The 20,981-nt window shown below is 43.3% G+C and overlaps 1 protein-coding gene across 1 annotated transcript; it reads left to right on the top strand.

Moving 5' to 3' along the window:
* Positions 1-310: 310 nt before the first annotated feature.
* On the top strand, positions 311-20,756 carry LOC100729980 (carcinoembryonic antigen-related cell adhesion molecule 21-like). Its single transcript, XM_063252828.1, has 11 exons — positions 311-397; positions 1,617-1,710; positions 1,797-1,926; positions 2,212-2,300; positions 3,249-3,608; positions 11,866-12,141; positions 17,917-18,047; positions 18,301-18,358; positions 18,816-18,868; positions 19,506-19,537; positions 20,472-20,756. Exons 2-7 carry the CDS (start codon positions 1,620-1,622, stop codon positions 18,042-18,044), a joined length of 1,074 nt encoding a protein of 357 aa, XP_063108898.1. The 5' UTR covers positions 311-397; positions 1,617-1,619; the 3' UTR covers positions 18,045-18,047; positions 18,301-18,358; positions 18,816-18,868; positions 19,506-19,537; positions 20,472-20,756.
* Positions 20,757-20,981: the final 225 nt, after the last annotated feature.

The raw sequence follows: 20,981 nt of genomic DNA, 5'->3' as shown, positions 1-20,981 counted from the left end.
ACCCTGTGCATGGAGGAACCCGCAGAAGGTCCAGTCTGGACGAGTCCACAGCAGCCCTGCCAAGGTGCAGATACAGATTCTATTGAGACAGCCTCCAAACAGAAACTCACAGTCATTGTTCCCAGTGATCACATGAGAACTTTTGGGCCCTGTCACTCAAGCCACTGTGCCAAGAGCCTTCCCTTTCACAGTGATATGCACGCTGTGTCACCAGCCCATGCGACAACCTCCTCCAGGGAGCTTCCTCCCTGGGTCCCTGGCAACTGACCCAGAAGTTTCCACCTTAGACCCTTTGTGAGTAATAGGGCGGGGCAGCTGCCTTTGTCTCTGGGAAGACCAGGGTCACAGGAGCTTAGGGCACAGCATTGAGCCCTCTAATGGACGCATCCTTCCAGAGGTACAAAAGGGCCAGGGGAGGGGAGAGGTGAAGCTGGGCTTGGGCTCTGCAGGGCAGCTGCAAAGTATACAAGGGAAATGAGGGAGAGGGGACTGGAGTAGGTGAGCCAAGGGAAGAATGGGAAAAAGCAGGATGAGGGGAGGATATAGGTAGGCAGGGGAAGGGTGCAGAGCAGGGTTCAATTTCTGCTGATATTTGGGGCTGCTCATCCTTGTGAGGCTACCTACCTCTTGTGGGGTGTTCAGCAACAAGAGGAGATTCTGTCCAATAAGTGCCAGGAGCACTCCCTCTCTCAGGTGTGACAATCAAAAATATCTTGAGACACTGCCAAATGCCTTTGGAGGGCAAAACCCAGCCTGGTTCAGACTCACTGATGTCCTGAAGCCCAATGGGATGGGGGCAATTACCAGACACCAGGAGTTCCAAAGTGGCAGAATAGAATGACCTCACTATTTTAGGAATCAATCAATCTGTCTATAGATTTCAACAAAAATGCTATTGAGGAGTCTTTGATTCTTATACAAAAAAAAAAAAAAAACCATTAGCTAGTCACCGTTTCCTCTTTAAGAACTTACTGCTGTGCTACAATAATAAAATGACATGGGAATTGCATAAAGATTTGAAATGGATCCAGGATCATTCAGAGATTAATCCTTGACAATGTTGCTCACATGATCTCTGACAAGTGCATCAAAGGAGCTTAACGGGAAGAAGAGTCTTTTAATATTCAGTGAGAGCCAGTTGGAATCTGGTCAGCCTCCTTGGCGCAGCACCTCACACTGGCTATGAGTCCCCTCATGCCCTGCAGGGGGCGGCATCAGCACACACAGTACACACTCAGGAAAACAGTTCCTGGAAACTAAATTTAGCTTAGGCTTGGGAGCAGATGCAGGCTGATTGCCATCCTTGGTCCAAAGGGTACTTCTGGGTCCCTCCCACATGTGTGCTTTGTCCCAACCACTCCTTACTGGAACTCTGAGGACCCATTTATGTCAAGAGCTTCAGCATAGCTCCTCATTCCTGGCAGCACCCTTGGGGTAAGAGAAGGTATGAACACAGATGACTCAACAGAACAGAGGATAGAGGCCAAGCAACTCACTCAGGGAGGATACAGGTCACACCTCAGCACAGACTTGTAGAAAGGTGCACTGTCCCGGAAATCTGCCACCAAGAACAATGTTTCCCACAGCCATTATTGCCCTGCCTTCTTCCTCCCCAGGACATGCGGGTCATTTCCATCCCTGCCCATCAACAACTTCAGCTCCTCCTGAAACATCTAATTAGAGATCAACTAGTGACACCAGAGATACAGGGTAAGTTCCCCTCACCACTCATCACTCTCCATCCCCTAGAGCCATTTCTTTCACCTTTCTCCAGGCAGCAAATTCTACCTGCCCAGACTGCACAAAAACCCAAGGAAGGACTGATGCCCAGCTGGATTTCTATATACCAAAGGGAAACACAACTCTGGATTTGGGAAGCCCAGAAACTCCCTTCGATGGTGACATCAAGATAAGGACAGTGCAAAGGCCAGTAAGGAGTTGAACCAGTTCTTACCTTGGGTGACAGAGTCTCTTGTACTCAAAGTAAGGTCTGTGGGAATGATATTCAATACAGACAAAGGGGTAATACACAGGGAAGGCCCAGAGTGTAGGAGAGTGCCAGGGACACAGACTCCACCCCCATGTCACATGACCCAGTGGCCTGTCCTTGCTCTGGGAGGAGGCTCAGCTCAGAGGAGATAGCACAGCAGAGCTGACCCTCCTGAGCAGCTTGCTTGGCAACCTTTGTTGAGCCAAAGCTCTTCTCCACAGGAGGACAGAGCAGGCAGCAGACACCATGGCGCCCCGCACAGCCACTTCCTTCATAGGGATTGTTCCCTGGCAGGGGCTCCTGCTTACAGGTGAGAGGGGACAGTCCCTGGGATGCTATACCAAAGGGTAAACCCCTAAACACTGTTTGGAGAAGGACGGGAGAGGACACAAAAGAGGATCAGAAGACTGAGGAACAGGAAACTCGCAGTGCATGGGTACTAAAAAAGGAGGAGGAAAAGCTCCATTTTTCTCTGTTATAAGTTAATTGTCACTGGTCACGACTCTCTATGCAGTTCAGGCTGCCTTTGAACTTTCTTTGTAGCCCAAGCTGGACTTGAACTGGCAGTAAACCCTGCTCAGCCTCTCAAGTGCTAGGATTAAGGACATCTGCCACAAAACGTCAGGCCACTACATTTTAAATATTAATGTCAACAACAAAGTCAGGGTAACTCTAATAAAATCACAGCTGGGGTATGAAGTATTGTTCTCACCCATCGCCACCAGAAACTGCAAACAAACCCCTGGGCACACAGGGCTGTCAGAGCCATCGCTCATTCATCCATGGTATCTGAGGTTGTTCCTGACCCTGGGCTCCAGCAGAATCAGACAGCTCCCTGTGCTCACCAAGCTCTTGTCTTAGAGGGAGTAAAACTTATCAAAAAGGACATCTAGAAGGGGAAGGCAGGTGTTCACAAGTGCCACAGAAGGAAAAAGCTGTAAAAGGTAAGAAATAGAAGAATCAGATCTCTGTGTGAGGGGTCAGGGAAGGAGTCTCTCCCAGGCTTCCCTGAATGTGAGTAGGACCAGAGGGCAGTGATCTGTGAGCCATGCAGACCCCTGGGGCACAGTGCTCCAAACAGGGAATGCCAAGTTCAGGAGAAAGGAAGGAGTAAAGTCCCACTGCTGACCTCAGCCTAGTAAGAGACACACCCATGCTTGCAACAGTCACACTAAGCAATGAAAACATCTCAGGACTCAGGGCTCCATCTCTCCATCCAATAGTTTCCACTTTGATGAATTTCTCTCTGTCTCTTTAGCCTCACTTTTGACCTTCTGGAGCCCACCTACCACCGCCCAACCAGTTGTTCAAGCAATTCCTCCCAATGTTGTTGAAGGAGAAAATGTTCTTCTACAACTCATCCATGCGGCAACAAATCATTGGGGCTACAAGTGGTACAGAGGGACAATAGTTGCTTCCGACATGATGATTGCAACATTTTCCAAAGTCAGTGAACAGAATACTACAGGAAATGCATACACCGGTCAAGAAATAATATACTCCAATGGATCCCTGCTGATCCGGAACATCACCCGAGAGAACGCAACAAACTACATCGTGGAGGTTATACTAGATGATTTGATAGTTCTTCAGGCATCTGGAGAATTTCGTGTATATTGTGAGTTATTCTCAATGAATTATGGATGTGGGGTGAGGTGAATTCTACTTTATACACACAGAAAACTGTCAGTCTTGGATGGTGCCCCCCGCTCCGCCATATTGCATCTCCATGCTGGCCTTTGAGCCCATGGTGCATGACACATACAGTGGAGATGACCTTTAATAGGCTGCAATTCTTTACCTAAATCCACCTTGCAGAAGGAAGGAGAGTTAGGTGCAGTAACTTGACCCTCTCAATCCATCCCCGAAGTCATTTCTCATTTAGGTGACCTTGAGGATCTCAGTCAGGGTTTGACGTGAAGGACATTTCAATCCCATGCTTGAGACCTCTGTCCCAAGATCCTCACTACAGTGATCCTGTGGATCTTGGGCTCAGAATTAATGTGACCCACCAATTAGGAATGATGGCAGGCAGTAATTCAGTGGCTTTGTGAATCTCATACTTCTTTAAAGCTGGTCCCTAGAGCAGAGAGTGCACAAACACAAGACCCACGTATGGGTAAGCACACCTGGGCCTTCCTTTCTCTAAGACTTGGCATAGATAGCTCAGGTATGCAAGTGCCTGAAGCCATTAACTAACTTGACTGACTCGTGAGAATCCACAGGAAGCTCAGTGTTCCTAAGGGCAAGAACACAGGAGAATGAGGCTCCTGGAATTTCCCTGTCCACTGGGAACTGTTCCAGTTCATCCTACAAGTAATACATGCCATTTATTTAGGCAACTACTGTATGCCAATATCATATAACTGTGTTTCAGAATAATTTAACATGGCAAACTAACAACATGGCAAACCAGATACCTTATGTATCCTTATGACAGGGAGATGAAGACACAGCAAAATACAGTTTCTGGACCAGGCTCACACACACTAGAGATAGCAGCTCAGAGGCATTACCTAGCTCTGTAAAAACACAGCCATGTGATCTCCACTATGGAAGATTTCTTAGATGTCTGTGAACTCCAGTTATTGATTCATGTTTTTTAAAGTGAATCATCTCCAACCCAGAGTGAGTCTGGTTGGACTGAGATCAAATATAAAGTTAATCAATTTTTTTGTCTTTTTTGAGATGGGGTCTCACTATGCAGTTCAGGCTGGCCTTGAGCTCACTTTGTAGCCCAGGCTGGTCTCGAACTTGCAACGATCCTCCCACCTCAGCCTCCAGAGTGCTGGGATTACAGGCATGAGCCACTACTCGGGAGTGCTGGGATTACAGGCGTGAGCCACCACGCCCAGCTGAGTTAATCAATTTTTGCTCTGGAATTAAATCACCTACTTCAATGCAATATTTAGTGCTCTGTGCTCAGGAGACTAACCCACAGCCACCCTCACTAGATTTAGAGTCCTATCTTCCTGATTTGTTAAGGATCATTTAAGTTGAGTATAAAAGAGATGGCTTTGCTCTCTTGCTCCATACTAGATCATGAAACCAACATGCCCAGGATTTACAGCAAAGTCAATAGTTTTGTGATGAAAAATGGGAAAAATAAGCAGTGAATGAATGAATGACCTAGATCCTTTCAGAGACTGGGATTTCTACCTAGCATCCTGAAAGGTTCTAGCCACAGTAGCTTCCTGTCCTGCTCACAGGCTGAAATACTTTTTCTCTTCCTCTGATCACCTGCTCCTGAGCCACCTCACATAATGATACTAGAACTGCTGGGCTGTGGTAAGCCTTGCAGGAGTGTTCTGACTGGTTGAGACAGCCCACGGTCTCTTGGTATCTGGTGTCTGTGAAGTTACTGAAACTGCACTGCTCCCTGCCATGGGCATTTCTGGCTCTCTCAGCTCTTTCCCTGTCCCCATCTTCTGGTCTCTTCAGCTTCTGTACTACACAGATTGCTGCATCCTTTCTCCCAGGCACATAGCTGGTGGTCCGGATTCCTGTCACTAACAGCAGGGGCCAGACCCACCCTCTGGGACAAAAGAAAAGGTCAACTGGCCCTTTAAGGCTCTGTCATGAGGCAATGTCCCCTGCTGGGGCTGAGCCTCCACTGTGCCCTACACTGGGGCTCCCTCCTTCCATAGAGCCAGTAGCATAGGCCACAAGATAGGTCCCAGCATGTCTCTGACTCTGCTGACTCAGCCAGGGGGCCAGAGGCAGAGGGATAGACCTGCAAGGCACAAAGCCCCAAGTTGTTCACCCATCTGTTTGTTGACTCCATCCTACTCCCCATGTGGGGTTCACATTCCTTTAGAGTTCCTAACCACCTCCTCTAGAGCACACTGGCCTGACAAGCACTATTTCAAGAGTTTGATGCCTATGTCATTAACACTTGTGTTCCCATGACACTATCATCACAAGTCTGGTAGCCTAGTAAGATGCATCAGCCATGGTCACTTTAGTTAGTCTCTGTCTGATCTTGGAGATTTTAATAAAATCTTAGTGGTGATTCCTGGGGTCAAAAAGAAAAGTCACAAAGATTTTACATGCCTAGTTGGGCTCCTATGTACTTTGGCTTATTCTCAGATGCAACTGGAAATATGGACTTCTAATGTTACTAATGTAATGTCACTTCTTGAAAGTTGCTATCATCCCTTATTTTATACTAGGGATGCCTCCGACTTCCCCTCTGACTAGGTTTATCCACCCAACCAGGCTCGTGGGACTGCTCATCAGAGAGTGGCGAATTTCAAACTGGCTTCAGGAACTATCTTTGATTCATGTGTAACCCAGAATGTCCTCAGAGCTTGGTCTAAGACCCTATGGTTCTTCTAGAGAAATATTTTGTTCAGGAATTGGACTTAGATTCGTGGATTGAAATGCAAATTTCCCAGAAAAATAATTTAATATCTGATATTGCTACCCAAACCTGTCAAAGCCCACAGGGCCTTCATATACCACCTACAGTGGGACGGGGGACATTAAACTCCAAGGAAAAGAACTTGATTCAGCTTTCTCAACTTTGTCTCGTTCTCACACTCCAAGATCATTCATTAGACTCATGCTCATGTCAGTCACCAACAAACTGTGGGGAGAATCTCCCCACATTATGGCCTCAGGCTGATTCCTGGGCTGAATGCCAGGCTTGGTGCTGCTTTTCTTGTGTATGATTTCTGCACACAAACATCCTCAGTCTGGGCTGTGGGGTCTTCTGTAGGTTTAAGCTCAATGGCAGATCCCATCATAACCCATCTTGAGCACAGCCTTGTAAAACAAAGCATCAGAGAAAACACCTGAAGCTGAGCAGTAGAGGTCTCTGCAACTAGAGTGTCTCAGCACACACATGACCCAAGGAATACTATGTGCCTAGTGGTGAGGCCAGGAGAGGCACTAGGGGTCTATCCATCACCAAATACTGCAGCTTGATTCTAACATGAAAAGGACTGTGTGCTTCTCAGACAAAATGTAGGTGTCCTCATGTCCTCTGAGTGTTCAGGTCTTCACGCCTCTGGCTCTGAGGTGCACTCCTGTCTGCTTCTTTAAAGACTCAAGTTGGCTGAGAGGTGAGAGAGCTCTGCTGTGGTAGAAAATGCTTTTTCCCAGTTCAAAGGCACCACATGAGGCAATCTGTTTTCAGCACAGCGATCTTGCCCAAACCCTACATCACTGTCAACAACTCCCACCCTGTGGAGGGTGAGGAAGCTGTAGCACTGACATGTGAACCCAAGACTCAGAGCACAATTTACTTGTGGTGGATAAATGATCAGAGCTTTCAAGATGGTGATAGGCTGAAATTATCTGATAGCAGTAGAGTCTTATTTCATTGAATGTCACAAGAGATGACACAGGATTGTATGAGTGTGAAATTCAGAATACAGTGACCTCTAACTGAAGTGACTCGATCTCCCTGAATGTTTCCTGTGCATAACTTTTATTCTACTGTGATCTCAGCTAAACTCCCAATAAACAGGGCCAGAGGCAGAGGCCAGTGTACTCAGTATCTCTCTTAGGTCCAGAAAACAGGCTTTTTATAAGGATAAAACAAAAGAAAGGAAAACAGAAAGAACAAAGCAGATCAGAACAAGACAATGGAAGCAACACACGATTGCAAAACAAGACAACAGGAAATCAACAGTGGATACCATGTCTCTTGTTCTCTTAGATATAGTTGTCCATATCTTTGTGCACGATTAACTGAAACAAAATTAAACACTACAAAACTGATCAAAACAAAAGAATGAATACGTTACAGGCATTCAAAACCAGACACAGGAAAATCAGCAATGGCTATCATAATGTCTCTTGTTCTCTTCAAAATAACTGTCTGTACCTTCACCCATATTGAAATTAAATAATAGAAAACAGGCTAAAACCAATCAAAGCAAACAATAAAAGCATTACTGAACTTCACCACAAAATGATAGGAAATCCGCTATGGCTACTTTAATGTCTCCTGTTCTTCAAAACAATTGTTCATACCATCACATGTAATAAAATCATTTCTTGTAAACTCTTTAGGAGAAGTTCTATGCGTGTATAAGCCCATACATGTACATCTATCCTCTCTGTAATATAGGAAAAAACAAAACAAAACATAACGAATTATGAGAAAATCAAGAAACAAAGAGACAAAGACATAATAATAACAAAGAGCCCAAACCAATAACAATATAGGCTTTCAATACAAGGTGGTGGGAACATAGCTAACCTTGTTTTACACAGTTATCTTGAGAAGAGTTCCTCAGGTTACCAGATGTAAACATGCAACATTGATCTAATCCTAGGAATGTTAACTGTTTTGTCCCAAGAACTAACTGAATTAGTAGCACAACCATCTTAGCTATCTTAAATTTGTACATGCAAATTTATATATTTTTCTTTTTCCTTTCCTTATCTCCTTTTCCCTGAGCTTTTTGTTCCCCTTTGAGCAGTTTCTTACCCTTTCACTATATTTATTGAAGATTTTCTGTCTTATGTACTCTTTTCAGTTTCTTATACTAAGAAGATGACATGGTATTTACACATGTCACTTTGATTTATTTCACTTATGAGTGTGGTCTCAAGTTGCATCCATTTATCTATAAAAGCCTCAGTGTAATGCTTCTTTATAGCTCAGTAGTATTCCACTGTATAAAAATACCACATCTTTTTTTATCCATTCCTCAACTGACAAGTATTGAGGTTGTTTCCAAGATCTGGCTATTGCAAATTGTGCTGCTATAAACATGGGTGCACTTGTATCACTGTGGTATGATGTTTTCAGTTCTTCTAGGAATATGCCCAGAAGTGGAATAGCTGGGTGTAATGAGACATCTAGTCCCAGCTTTTTAAGAAACATCCTGACTGACCTGTACAGTGGAATGCACCAGTCTACACTCCCACCTACAGTGCAGGAGAGTTCCTTTTTTTCCCCACAATTTCTCTAACATTTGGTAGTTTTTTTTTTGTTTGTTTGTTTGTTTGTTTGTTTGTTTGTTTTTACCCTGGCCATTCTTTCTGGAGTGAGATAGGATATCAGTGTGGCTTTAATTTGCATTTCTCTAATGACCAATAATGCTGAACACCTTTTCTTGTATTTATTTGCCATTTGTATTTCTTCAGCTGAGAAGTGTGTCCCATATGCGCATTTTTGGATTGGGCTTTTCAATTTTGGGGGGTCTGATTTTTTAAATTCTTTTATATGTTCTAGATATAAGTCCTTTGTCTAAGGCACAACTGACTAAGATTTTTTTTCCCAATTTGTGAGTATTGTTTTCACTATGTTGGAGATTTCTTTTGATATGCAAAAGCTCTCTAGTAAGGTGGGATCACAGTTGTTGATTCTTGGAAGCTTTTCCTGTGCAGTGTGATTTTCAGGTCTTCAAAGTTTTTTGCCTAATTTGTCTTCCAACAGATTTAGTGTTTCTTTTTTAATAGATCTTTGTTCCATTTTGACTTTAGCTGAGTGTGTGGTGATAGACATGAGTTTAGTTTTAAGTTTTCCCATATGGCAAGCCAGGTTTTCCAGCAGCACTTATTAAATGGGCTGTCTCTCATTCAGTGAGCATCTTTGTCCTCTTTATCAACGATAAGGTTGTTGAGTGTGTTTGTAGTTGTGTTTGTATCTTCTAATCTATTCCATTGATCTTCAAGTCAAACAGGTCTCACTCCTGGACATCTGGGCTGGCTGTACAATCCTGGCCCTACCATCTAGGCTGCCTGACCATCAGCCCACAGCAGGAGAAAAGGGGCCTCTCCTGATTGTAAGGATTCACCTAATCACCTGTTATCTAACAACAGGTGATGACTCAGGTTCAGCCAGCACAAAGGGTTATGACTGGGACTTTTTTCGGTGTATGTAGTACTGGGGATGGAAACGGGGACTGATGTACCCTAGGCAGGTGCTCTGGCACTGAGCTGCACCTTCTCACCTTTTAAACAAGGTTATGACATGGCTCAAAAGGATACTCTGCCTTCTACAAGCCAGGAGCTTCCCCTTCCCTCTTATGACATCATATGTGGTTTTATTCTGTTCACTACAGATGGCCTAGATGTCCCCATCATATTTCCCCCAGAGTCACATTTACATCCAGGGACAAACCTCAGGCTCTCCTGACACACAGCCTCTAACCTACTTGCACAGTGTTCTTGGTTTGTCAATGGGAGACCACTGAAATCCACACAGGAGCTTTCCGCCCCTTACAACTCTGCAAATAGCAGTGGATCTCACACCTGCCTTGTCTCTAACCTGCCACTGGCCTCAGTAGAAGCACAGTCAAGGATATGACAGTCACTGGTAAGTGGATCCTGGAGTGATAGCACCAATCTCTAGGGTAGTGTTTTTGTTGTCTGGAAATAGTGGGAAAGAATTCACTTCCCAGCCTGTGTCCCCAGACACAAGCAAATCCCCATCCTCCCTGGGCATTAGGCCCCATCCCCAAGACTATCCTCCCGTTGGTTGCCTGTTTCTTATGGCTGAGCTGGAGTTCAGTGTGAAATAAAGAAAGACTGTTCTTCTAATCCCACAAAGCCTAATTGAGTGGCTGGAGATACACAGAAACTAGGATGGGGGACATCTTTGAAGTCAAGTACCTTCTTTTGCTCAGTAAGTCATTCCTTCTGTCATCTTTTTATCTTTTACCTCCTCTGTGAGCTACAAGGAACTTACAGGGCTTTGATACATCTTTGCACTGTTTTTCTCCAGTGGGAGGAGAAAATCCCTCTTGGACAAGGTACAGCAGCTCAGAGCTCTGCTCCATCTCTGTTCCAATCTCACCCAGGGAATGACTCTGCCCTTACTGTCTCTGGGGTAAGACAGGACAGTTGGAAAGGGTGTCAGGGTGGTGTGTCCTCAGTCTGCTAAATCGTGTCCCCAGTGGGCACCTGCAACTTACAGGCAGACAATGAAATGAAAAAGTGCAACTCAGGGCAGATGCCTCAGAGCTGGGTCCTGGCTCTGAAGTCCCAGCTGTCTGAGCTGAGAATGCACCTGAAGGTGATGCACCGTGGAGAGCAGTGCTTCCCTATGGAGTCCTACATGGAGGAACGGGCAGAGTCAAAGGGCTACATTTGCAGAGAAAATAGTGCCAGCCTTTTGTGAACCCCGTGACCATTATCTCTGCGAATTTCCTTCACTGTGGTATTTAATTCGCTGGTCAGGAAATCAAAGTCTTTTTCAAATTAAAGTCCTGAGATGTTCTTCAGGTATGGGTGGCTCAGCTTTTACTGTTACAGAAAGCACTGGCAAAACACTGTTCAAAAGTCAGTGGGAGGCTTAGCATGGTGGTTCACACCTATAATCCCAGCACTTGGGAGGCTGAGGCTCCAGGACTGTTGAAAATAGGAGACCAGCTTGGGTTGCAAAATGAGCTCAAGGCCAGCCTGAACTGCATCGTGAGACCTTGTCTCAAAGAAAGAAAACATCAATGGGTGGCTATTGTGGCTTTTCTGATGGTAAATCATGCTACTTTGGCCAGGATAATCTTTTAATCTTGCTGTTTCCTCTTTTATTGTGTGCATGCTTGTTATGCAGAGATAGTCCCCTCCCACCCTTCACTTTTGACTTTCTTGAATTAAAAAAAGGTCAATGGGAAAAAATATTTGACCTTCCAATGAGATTTCTGGACAGATTGGCTAATAACAGGTTCCTAACATGGATCCTTCAGAGAGGTCTTGGGAAGCGGATGGGCCTCCCTGGGTGTGCTGGGTTCAGAGGGAGGGAGAGCCTGCTCCTTACTGTCACTGAGCCAAGGCATGCACCCTCTGTGCAGGAGCAGGGCTGTCCTCAGAGTCACCTCACAGCACTCACAGTGGCCCAGAGACTTGGCTAAATATCCAAGGAAAGGGCACAGGCCTGAGGCCCATGCTCAGTGGGTTCTCTCCTATGTCCACAGCACCTGTGTCGCAACCCTCCATCAGCACCAGCAGCGGCACGCTCACAGAAGACGATTCTGTGGTCCTGGACTGCCACTCAAGGGACACTGGAATCACCTTCTCGTGGCTCTTTGAAAAGCAGAAGCTGAGGCTCAATAAGAGAATGAGCCTGTCCACCATAGGCAACTCCCTTACCATCAGCCCTGTCAAGCCTTGGGATGCCGGGGAGTATCAGTGTGAGGTCTCCAACCCTGCCATTTCCAAAAGGAGTGAATCCCTCTTTCTAAGTGTGACCGGTGAGTGACTTCTCCTCTCTTACCTCTTCTGGGGAGACGTTCTCACCCAATAATGTGTAAGATGGATACAAGTCACAGGGAATGTCTCAGTTGAGACACAAATATAGTGGGAGCTGGGGATTTAGTTCAGCGGCATAAGCACCTGCCTTGTAAGCAGGCAGTCGTGAGTTTGATCCCCGGTACCGATAAAAAGGAAAAAGACAAAAAAAAAAAAAAAAAAAAGAGAGAGAGAGAGACACAAATATAGTAAAGAGACTTGAAAAGTGGTTCAGAGCTTTGGCTCTGACTCCACAGTCACCTCCAGTCTTCACAGGGAGTTTGTTCCAGGGGCCCCACAGACACACCAGTACCTGTGGATACTCTAATGCCTTATGTTCAACTGGGGTAGCACTCGCACATGACTGTGCGAATTCTCCCACATATTTTTGATTGCTTATTTGTAGTACTAAGGGTTAAGCTGAGAGCCTTCCTACTGAGCTACATCCCTACTCCCCCTGCACCCCCTTTTTTTTCCTTTGGTACCAGGGATTGAACTCATGATCTCATACCTTCCAGGCAGGCAGTGTGCTGCTGAGCTGTATACTCTGGCTTATTTTTTTTTCTGTCCCTTTATTTATTTTAGCCAGTCTTATTAGATTATCAAGTTGCCAAGTCTGTGCTTAAACTTGTGATTCTCTGGCCTCAGCCCCACGGAGTGCCAGGTCTACAGACATGAGCCACCACACTCAGTTCTCCCATATATTTTAAATCATTGCTAGATTATTTCCAATACCAAATGCAATGTAACTCATTCTTGTGATCCATTTTTTAAAGGAATAATGAAGAGAAAAATGTCCATACATTTTCCAAGTAGACTCTTTTTTTCTGAAGAGTTTCAAACCTTAGTTGGCTAACTCCATGGGTGTCAGGAAGCCAACCACACTGAGTTTCTTATACTGAGTTTGGCATTGATTGTGTCAACTTGGGCAAGGTTTTTTTTAATTGGCCTATTTTTCTGTTAACATTCCTTTGCTATGTGGTAAAATATACACAACACTTAATATTTTAACCATTTGAAAAGCACAGTTCCTTGACATTCAGTATATTCATATTGTTATGTAACATTGCCACTATCCATTTCTGGAACTTTTTCATCTTACCACACTAACACTTTATACCTAGTATACAACAACTCCCCATTCAACCACTGCCCAGCCTCCAGCAACCCACTTCTTTCTGTATGTGTGTATATTTGTCTCCTAAACCTCTCACAGAAGGAGAATTGCACAATATTTGTTCTTTGTGTCTGGTTTAATGCTCTTAGCATAATGTCTTCAAGGCTTATCCATTTTGTATGTATACCAGAAGTTTGTTCCTTTATTTTTATTTTTTAAGACCACGATAGACTAATGTATGGATATAGTGCTTTGTGGGGTATACCTCATGTCACTTACTCACTCATCCATCAATAGACTTTAGGGTTGTTCCCATTTTGGTCGATTGATAATTCTGCTATGAAAAAATATGCAAATATCAGCTCAAACCTTTGATTTCAGTAATTTCAGCTGTGGAATTACAAAATGAGAAGCAATATTTTTTGAGGAAGCCTATACTGAAATCACAGTGACTGCCCCATTTCACATTCCCACCTACCACAGGCACACAAGTCTCAATTTCTCTACATCCTCAAAAAGACTTGTGTTTTGATAATAGATATCATACTGGGTGTGAGGTGGTTTTGATTTGCCCCTCCCTAATAACCAATGACATTCCACATCTTTTTATATGTTTACTGGCCATTTTTATATCCTCTTTAGAGAAATGGCTGCTCAAGTCTGCTTTTTACTTGGATGGTTTGGGGCTTTTTATTATTGTTAAACTGTAATGCACCCCAACTTATCTGTGATATTCTTAGTGTTGTTGCCTATGCTTTTGTTTTCAGAGCCAAGAAATCATTGCCAAATGCAACATAGCGAGGGTTTTCTCTGTATTTGCTGCTAAGGATTTTACAGTTTTAGCTGTTACATTTAGGTATTTGGGCCACTTGGAAATAATTTTTATATATTATGTCAGGGAAATGTTCAGCTTCTTTTGCATGGAGATTCAGGTTTCTCAACATCTTTGATGAAAAAAACATTCTTCTGCATGGAACAGTACTAGCACCCTCATCAAAAATAATCTGCACACAGGATTATAGTTTTATACATAGAATAATTTCGAGTATGCTGTGGCACAGCAGGATAACTATGTAATTCAACATAAGCATCAAAGACAATTTTGAACGATTGTAACACAAAACATGATAAACATTGAGGTGATGGAGCTGCTACTTGCCCTAAACTGGTTATCACACATTCTAATATATATATTCAATGACACACAGTACCCCGTGCATATGTATTCTTCTTACATGGCAATTAACATTTTTACATAATTTAAAATCATTTGGCCATCCATGGGAGTATTTATTTGTGGGGTTTTCATTCTGTTTCACTGATTGTACATCTTTGTTCATGCTAGGAGCACACTGCTTTGATTACTGTAACTTTGTACTAAATTTTAAAATCATGCAGTGTGAGTCCAATTTTATTCTTCATTTTCCATTGTTTTAAGTATTTTGGGGTCTCTTAAGATTACGTATGAATTTTAGGATGGCTTTTTCTATTTCTGCAGAAAATGTCCCTGGGTTTTGTTTGTTTGTTGTATTATTGGTGGTTGAAATTGAGGCCTTCATACTGAGCTACATCCCTGGCTACTGCTACCACCACCACCTTTTGTGCTCAGGGTCTCACTAATTTGCTCAATTGTCTGAGCTGGGTTTAAACTTGTCATCATCCTGCCTCAGCCTCCCAGACCATAATTACCTGAAAAGCTCGCAGAGATTTTGATAGTACTTGCACTGAATCTATAGATCATTTGGGGTAGACTTATTTTCTTAACAAGACTGAGTCTTCCAAAACCTAAACATAGGTAAGGTACAGTGGTACAAACCTGTAATCCCAGCCCTTCAAGAGGGGGGTCAAGAGGAGGCCAACTCAAACTACATAGCAAGACCTTGTTTCCAAAAAACAATAGAATAACTTCCCATTTATGTATTTTCTAGTGATTTCAGCAAAGTTGTATAGTTTTGTTGGGTACAAGTCTTTCACCACCTTGGTGAAACTGACTGGTTTGCAGTACTGAGATTTAAACCCAGGGCCTTTACACTGAGCTAGCTCGCCAGTGTTTTTGTTGTTGTTGGTTTTGTTTTGTATTGTGGAGCAAAGTATTATTACCTCAGCTTTCTAGAGTACTAGGTTTATAGCCATGGACCACCACAGCCAACTTGAAGTTTACTTCTAAGTACTTTATTCTTTTGGATACTCTTATAAAAAGATTTCTAAAACTTTCCTATTACATTGCTCATGGTTAACATATAGAAATAGAACTGAGTTTTGCATTTGATTTCATTTGTCAGTAAAGTTGAATTTGTTTATTAATCATAACAGTTTGGGAGTACAATTTTCTATCTGTAAGTTGCCATTTGGAAATGGACATAAGTTAACTTCTTTCTAATTTGGATGTCTTTCTTTTTCTTGCCTTGCTCTTGCTAGAGTCTAATTCTATATTGAATAGAATTAAATGTTGGTATCTGTATTGTTCCTAATCTTAGTGGGGAAATTTTTAGTCTTTCACCACTAACTCTGATGTTCACTGTGAGTTTTTCATACAAGGCCTTTTACTTCTTTCTATTCCCAGTTTGTTGCTCAATTTGTTTCCTTTTCTTAGTTTTATTTGTTTTCCTGTACAGATGATAGAACCCAGAGGGTTTCTACCACTGAACTAAATTTCTGGATCTTTTAATTTTTTTCAAACAGGATCTTGCTAAGTTGTCAGCTTTAGCCTTGAATTTACAACCTTCCTGCTTCAGCCTCCATAAGAGCTGAGATTACAGGTGTTTGCTATGGTACCTAGCCTAGTTTGAGTTTTTTCTGTTTTGTTTTTTTTTTTTTACATAAATTTTAACAAATGCTTTCCCAGATTCAGATCTGTCCTTATGTTCTATTTCTTCATGATTCTTTGTGCTTCTAGGAAATTGCCCATTCCACCTGTGTTAACAAATTGTTGTTATAAAATTATTCACAGTACACTTAAAATGCTTATTATGCTGAAGCATTGATAATGTCTATTTTACTTCTAGTGTTAGTAATTTGAAACTTCCTATTTCTTAGTTAAACCACTTTGAGGTTGTCAGCTTTAAACATCTTTTTTGAAGAACCAACTTCTGGTTTCATTGATTTTTGTTGGCTGTTTTTCTGTTCTATTTTATTTATGTTTATCCTGAGCTTAATTGTCTTCTTTCCACTAGTTTTCATGTTAGTTTATTATTTTTCTATATCCATAATTCCTATTTGATTGTTAAATTGGGATCATGTTTTTTAAATGTAAGCAACTACAGCTATGAGTGTCTTGTGTAGGATTCTTAATATATCTGAGACTCAGATAACCCAAATGTGAATCATAATAAAAGTACCTGCTTCACAGTGTCTGTCATGGTTTATATTGGTGGCCCCTAGTCCTCACGCGTTTCCATCGTGCATTTGTGATTGCTTCGTTGACTAGCACTTGGATGGATGGTGTCAGTGCTACACCCACCTAGGAGTTGGAGCCAGCATACAGTGTAATGGCAGGAAGAAGTTGTATTTCTCTCTCTTGCCAGTTTCCGCCTTGCTGTTTGCAGTTGCCATGAACTGCGGTCCCACCATGACACCTGCCTTGGAGCCAACTGAACATAAACTAAAACCTCCAAAAAACTGTAAGAAATAAACCTTTGCTTTCCTAACTTTGGACAATAGGTATTTCATCTCAGTAACCAGTAAAAAGTAACTAAGACAGTACTGTTCTAACTACTTCATGTAATAACCAGCTATTCAGGAAAATGGCACAGGCAGAGAAAAATTTCTGTAAGTATTACCTGCTATTACTACTATAATTATTATTAGTCTTGAAGTCGGGCAGCCAGATATGCTTCATGTTAGCCATATGAAGGTAGTAAGCTTTTCAGCACTCTAAGCCCAAAGTGTCATCCATAAAATGGACATAATGTCTACCTAAGAGAGGGAGCCCGGGAGAGCCCTCAGATCACAGTGCAGGTTTCAGCTGTGTATAGAGGAAACCGTGTAAACAGCAGCTTTAGACTGCAGTGCAGTTAGATCTCAGAGAGTCTGCACAAGGCTGAGGGAGAGTTCTCAAGCCAGTTCTCCAGCAGAGGAAAGGCTTCCTTTTGCTTCTGTGACTAACAGGGTAGATCACTTACTTGCTCTGGGGGCTCTGTCGGCTGCAGACCTAGGCTTCCTTATGCCCCTGCTGACCGTGGTGGGAAGCATGGCCTCTATGCAAAGGAGGTGACGAATTCTGAGTGCGCTATCACCTGTGCCTGCTGTCAAATAAGCCCTTGCCACAAGAGAGCTGATAGGCACATATTTGTGGCCAGCTCAAACAGAACCCTGTGAAAACAGATGGAACCACAAAGGATAGGAAGTTACAACATACAGAAATTACTATTCAGCCTTCCTCACATTTCTGAAGCCTTCAGATACCTGCACAAAGGCCTGGATGGAATTGTGGGAAGATAAATCACCAGTAAGTGAGGTGGATTACAAGGCCTGCCAGTCACCTCACTGCAACCCTTTCCGCAAACCATGTACTTCTCAAAGGAATAAACAGAGCTATACCATGTTAAGAATTGTGTCTCAAGACATCCCTCTATAAATCAGTTTCACATTCATTGCTTTTTCTCTTTTCTTTCCATGGCAGGTAAGCCAACAAAACCAGAGCCTGCTGATGCCTCGATGTTGCCCAATATCAGTACAATGCTTGTAGCTCTAGCTATTTTGATTCTCATAAGTGCCATGGCATACAACATTTTTTTCCGACAAAAGTGATGGGTATGATGTCCTTTCCAACTCTTCCATTTCTTCCAAGGCCATCGTCATGCTTGCAAGAGGGACAGGACTTTTATCCCTCCCTCTTCGGTCTGGACCACCTCTTCAGTTGCCTAAACTCCTGCTGCTCAGTCTTAAATCTAGTTGGTCTTCCTCCTCCTGTCCTCATGCTCTCTGTATTCCACTGTCTCTTGGGTGTGGTTTTTCTCATCCATGCTTCAAGAAACAGATCCACTTATGTTCTCTATCCTTCCAGTGAGGAACCCAAGGTAGAAGAAGCTGAATAAGCTATGCCGACAGAGCCTCCAGAGCAAGTAAGTGATCTACCCTGTTCGTCACAGAAGCAAAAGGAAGGAGAAGGGAATTTAAGAGAAAGTAGAAAAAAATCAGGTGGCCAATAAACACAAAGCAAGAAATAACCTCTTCTGATGTAAAACAAAATAGGAGGGGCACAAACGTAAGGGAGGCACAGAAGGGTCAACAGAGACTAAACCTACACGATTGGGGATGTAGCTCAGCAGCATTTCCCTGGGTTTGATTCTAGGACCGGGAAAAAAAAGCTGTAAAGTGGACATCTGGAAAAGGAAGGGAGGAAGCAGAAATTATGGTGAGCATGAAGAATGAGGACTAAGGAAAAACAATGCCAACTGTAAAATGAATTGACATCAGGGAGTGTCAAGGAATTATCTGCTGCCAGGTGTCCTTCCTAAGCCAGGGACCAAAGGCCCTGCACATGGGAATAGCAGTCACACTGTCTCATGTCGTTTTTAGGAAGAGTAACCAGAATGATCTCACAGAGCACAAACCCTCAGTCTCCCATCGCAGTAAGTAAAGCCACTCACCCAATCAGAATGGGTATGTTCGACCACGTGTCCTACACTGGCAGAGAACACTAGATTCACCAACTTTTCCTCTCACTCTGAATTGTTCTCCACTTCCCTGCCCTAAGATGACACAGCTCCTTAAACCCTTCCTACTCACAAGAGTCCCCTGAGTCACATCCTGCAGAGAAGCTCACACCACCTGAGCCAAGCAGGTGCCAGAATTCATCTTTACCTGTACTTCTTCCCCTTTGCCTCTGTTAGGGATGTGGGCCCTCTCCTCAGGGAGACTTCCCTTGGCTCATGGGTGCTCTGGGTGATAAGAGCTGTCATTGGCCCTCCTTACCTTTGGAGCATGCTGCTAACATGATGGGGGGAGGGGATCAAGGCCTTGCGAACCAGTAGAAATGATCAGAGGTGGCTGGAGGTCTCCTGTGTCTCTACTCCCCACCACTCATCTGTGTCTAATGCCCTTGGTCTGGGCCACAGATTCTGAGGGAAAGCAAGTTCCCTAAGTTATCATGGGGTTCGTCCCCAGACCCCTTAACAGCCACAATCTGCTACCTTCTCCCACTAAATCATAGGCCTTAAATCAGCTTTGCACTTCCATGGTGTAGTAACTCTGCTTTTGCTTCCCCAGGACCAGGCCTCTCTGATAACTCCCCTGACAAGGTAAGCACAGCCAGGCTCACTGGCTCATTTTCTCGTGGAAATTTTCCTGGGGAGAATGGGTTGTTTCTGAAGACACATATGTGAGATCAAGTTTGGGGCTAAGATCCTCAGTACAGCACCAAAGAAGGATTGGTTAATCACTTCCATGAGTCCACCTCACAGCAAGAATGTGGACTTTGGAGTTATCCACACCTTGGTTGTGTGTAACTCTTAGCAGCTTTCTGACGCTTAACACATAACATCATCTCTTTAATCCTCAGTTTTGTTAACAAGGAGATTAAAGTGTTGACATGTGATAACTTGTAAAACAACCAGTGTAATGACCAAAACAAGAAAGTCACCATTTCTTCCTCCTTTATCTATCTAAAGTCTGATCCTGCCCTTACTGTCAAAGGATAATTTCCATTCCACTGGACCTGGAGTACTGATTCCTTTATTTCATAACAATTTTATAGTATTTTTTCAGCTGAAGCTTTCAATAGAATATACACATATGCTAAAAATGTGTTCACATCATAAGAATAAAATTACAGGGTGTGAAATTTCACAAGATGAACACACGCATGAAAACATCATCTCAATGAAGACACTATATTTCTACCCAACAAAAAGATCTTTCTAGTGACTTCCCTACGAGCCATGACCACAGTCCTAACAGCACACCCTTGTAGGCACCTGTGTTCTTTCAGTCAGTGTTGTTTTATGAGATTCGCCCATGTTGCATATGTCTGTGATTTGCTCCTCCTCACGGCTCTATTACCATATTCCACTGTATCACATCATCACCATAATTTATCCCTTTAAAGGACCATTCAGCACCATGGCAGCAAGCAGAGATCAGCCCTTTTCCAAAGCTAAATGTTTGGACATTGAGGTGACAGCCACAATGAAGTTCTATGATAGTAATTTAATTGAGGCTGCTTTTACGTTACAGGTGGATGAAATTGCATATTCTTCCCTGAACTTCAATAACCTGCAACCAAAGCAATCAACTTCACACTCCCTGGTCTCTACAGTATCAGAAATAGTTTATTCAGAAGTGAAAAAGAAGTGATGCAACCTATCCTGTCACAGCACTGCTGACCTACTCCATGGCCTCCCTGGAGATTTCTTTACACTTGGAGGAAAAAGAAAATCAGCCCCCTACTCTGTCATCCCACATGCAGCACCTCCAGGCTGCAAGGCCTTCCTCCAATGTCAATAAATGAAAAGCAACATCGGGGAGTCTGTAGGAAACCCTACTTCCTTGTCATTGAAAGATGGCAAAGTCAACTTTGGGAGACAGTTGTCAGAAGTTCCCTGCTGCTCCCTTTTCCCAGTCTAGATTTGTTTTAAAGTTATTTATTCAGAGTATACTCATTTTCTTCCATCCCACTTCTGTCCTATCAGAGTGTAATTGAATTTGCCATCATTTGAGGGTTATTTCTTTTCTACTTAATTGTGT

The sequence above is a fragment of the Cavia porcellus genome, unplaced genomic scaffold, assembly GCF_034190915.1.
Source record: "Cavia porcellus strain 051 isolate PalLab524CR breed Dunkin Hartley unplaced genomic scaffold, mCavPor4.1 scaffold_7, whole genome shotgun sequence".
Classification (NCBI taxonomy): domain Eukaryota; kingdom Metazoa; phylum Chordata; class Mammalia; order Rodentia; family Caviidae; genus Cavia; species Cavia porcellus.
This window is presented reverse-complemented; position numbering and strand designations above follow the sequence as displayed.

Bases quoted from the DNA above. Each gene is read 5' to 3' on its own strand.
- LOC100729980 (XM_063252828.1), top strand. From the start codon at position 1,620: ATGCGGGTCATTTCCATCCCTGCCCATCAACAACTTCAGCTCCTCCTG. The intron at 1,711-1,796 runs GTAAGTTCCCCT...CTACCTGCCCAG, and splicing joins AGTGACACCAGAGATACAGG to ACTGCACAAAAACCCAAGGA. The intron at 2,301-3,248 runs GTGAGAGGGGAC...CTGTCTCTTTAG, and splicing joins GCAGGGGCTCCTGCTTACAG to CCTCACTTTTGACCTTCTGG.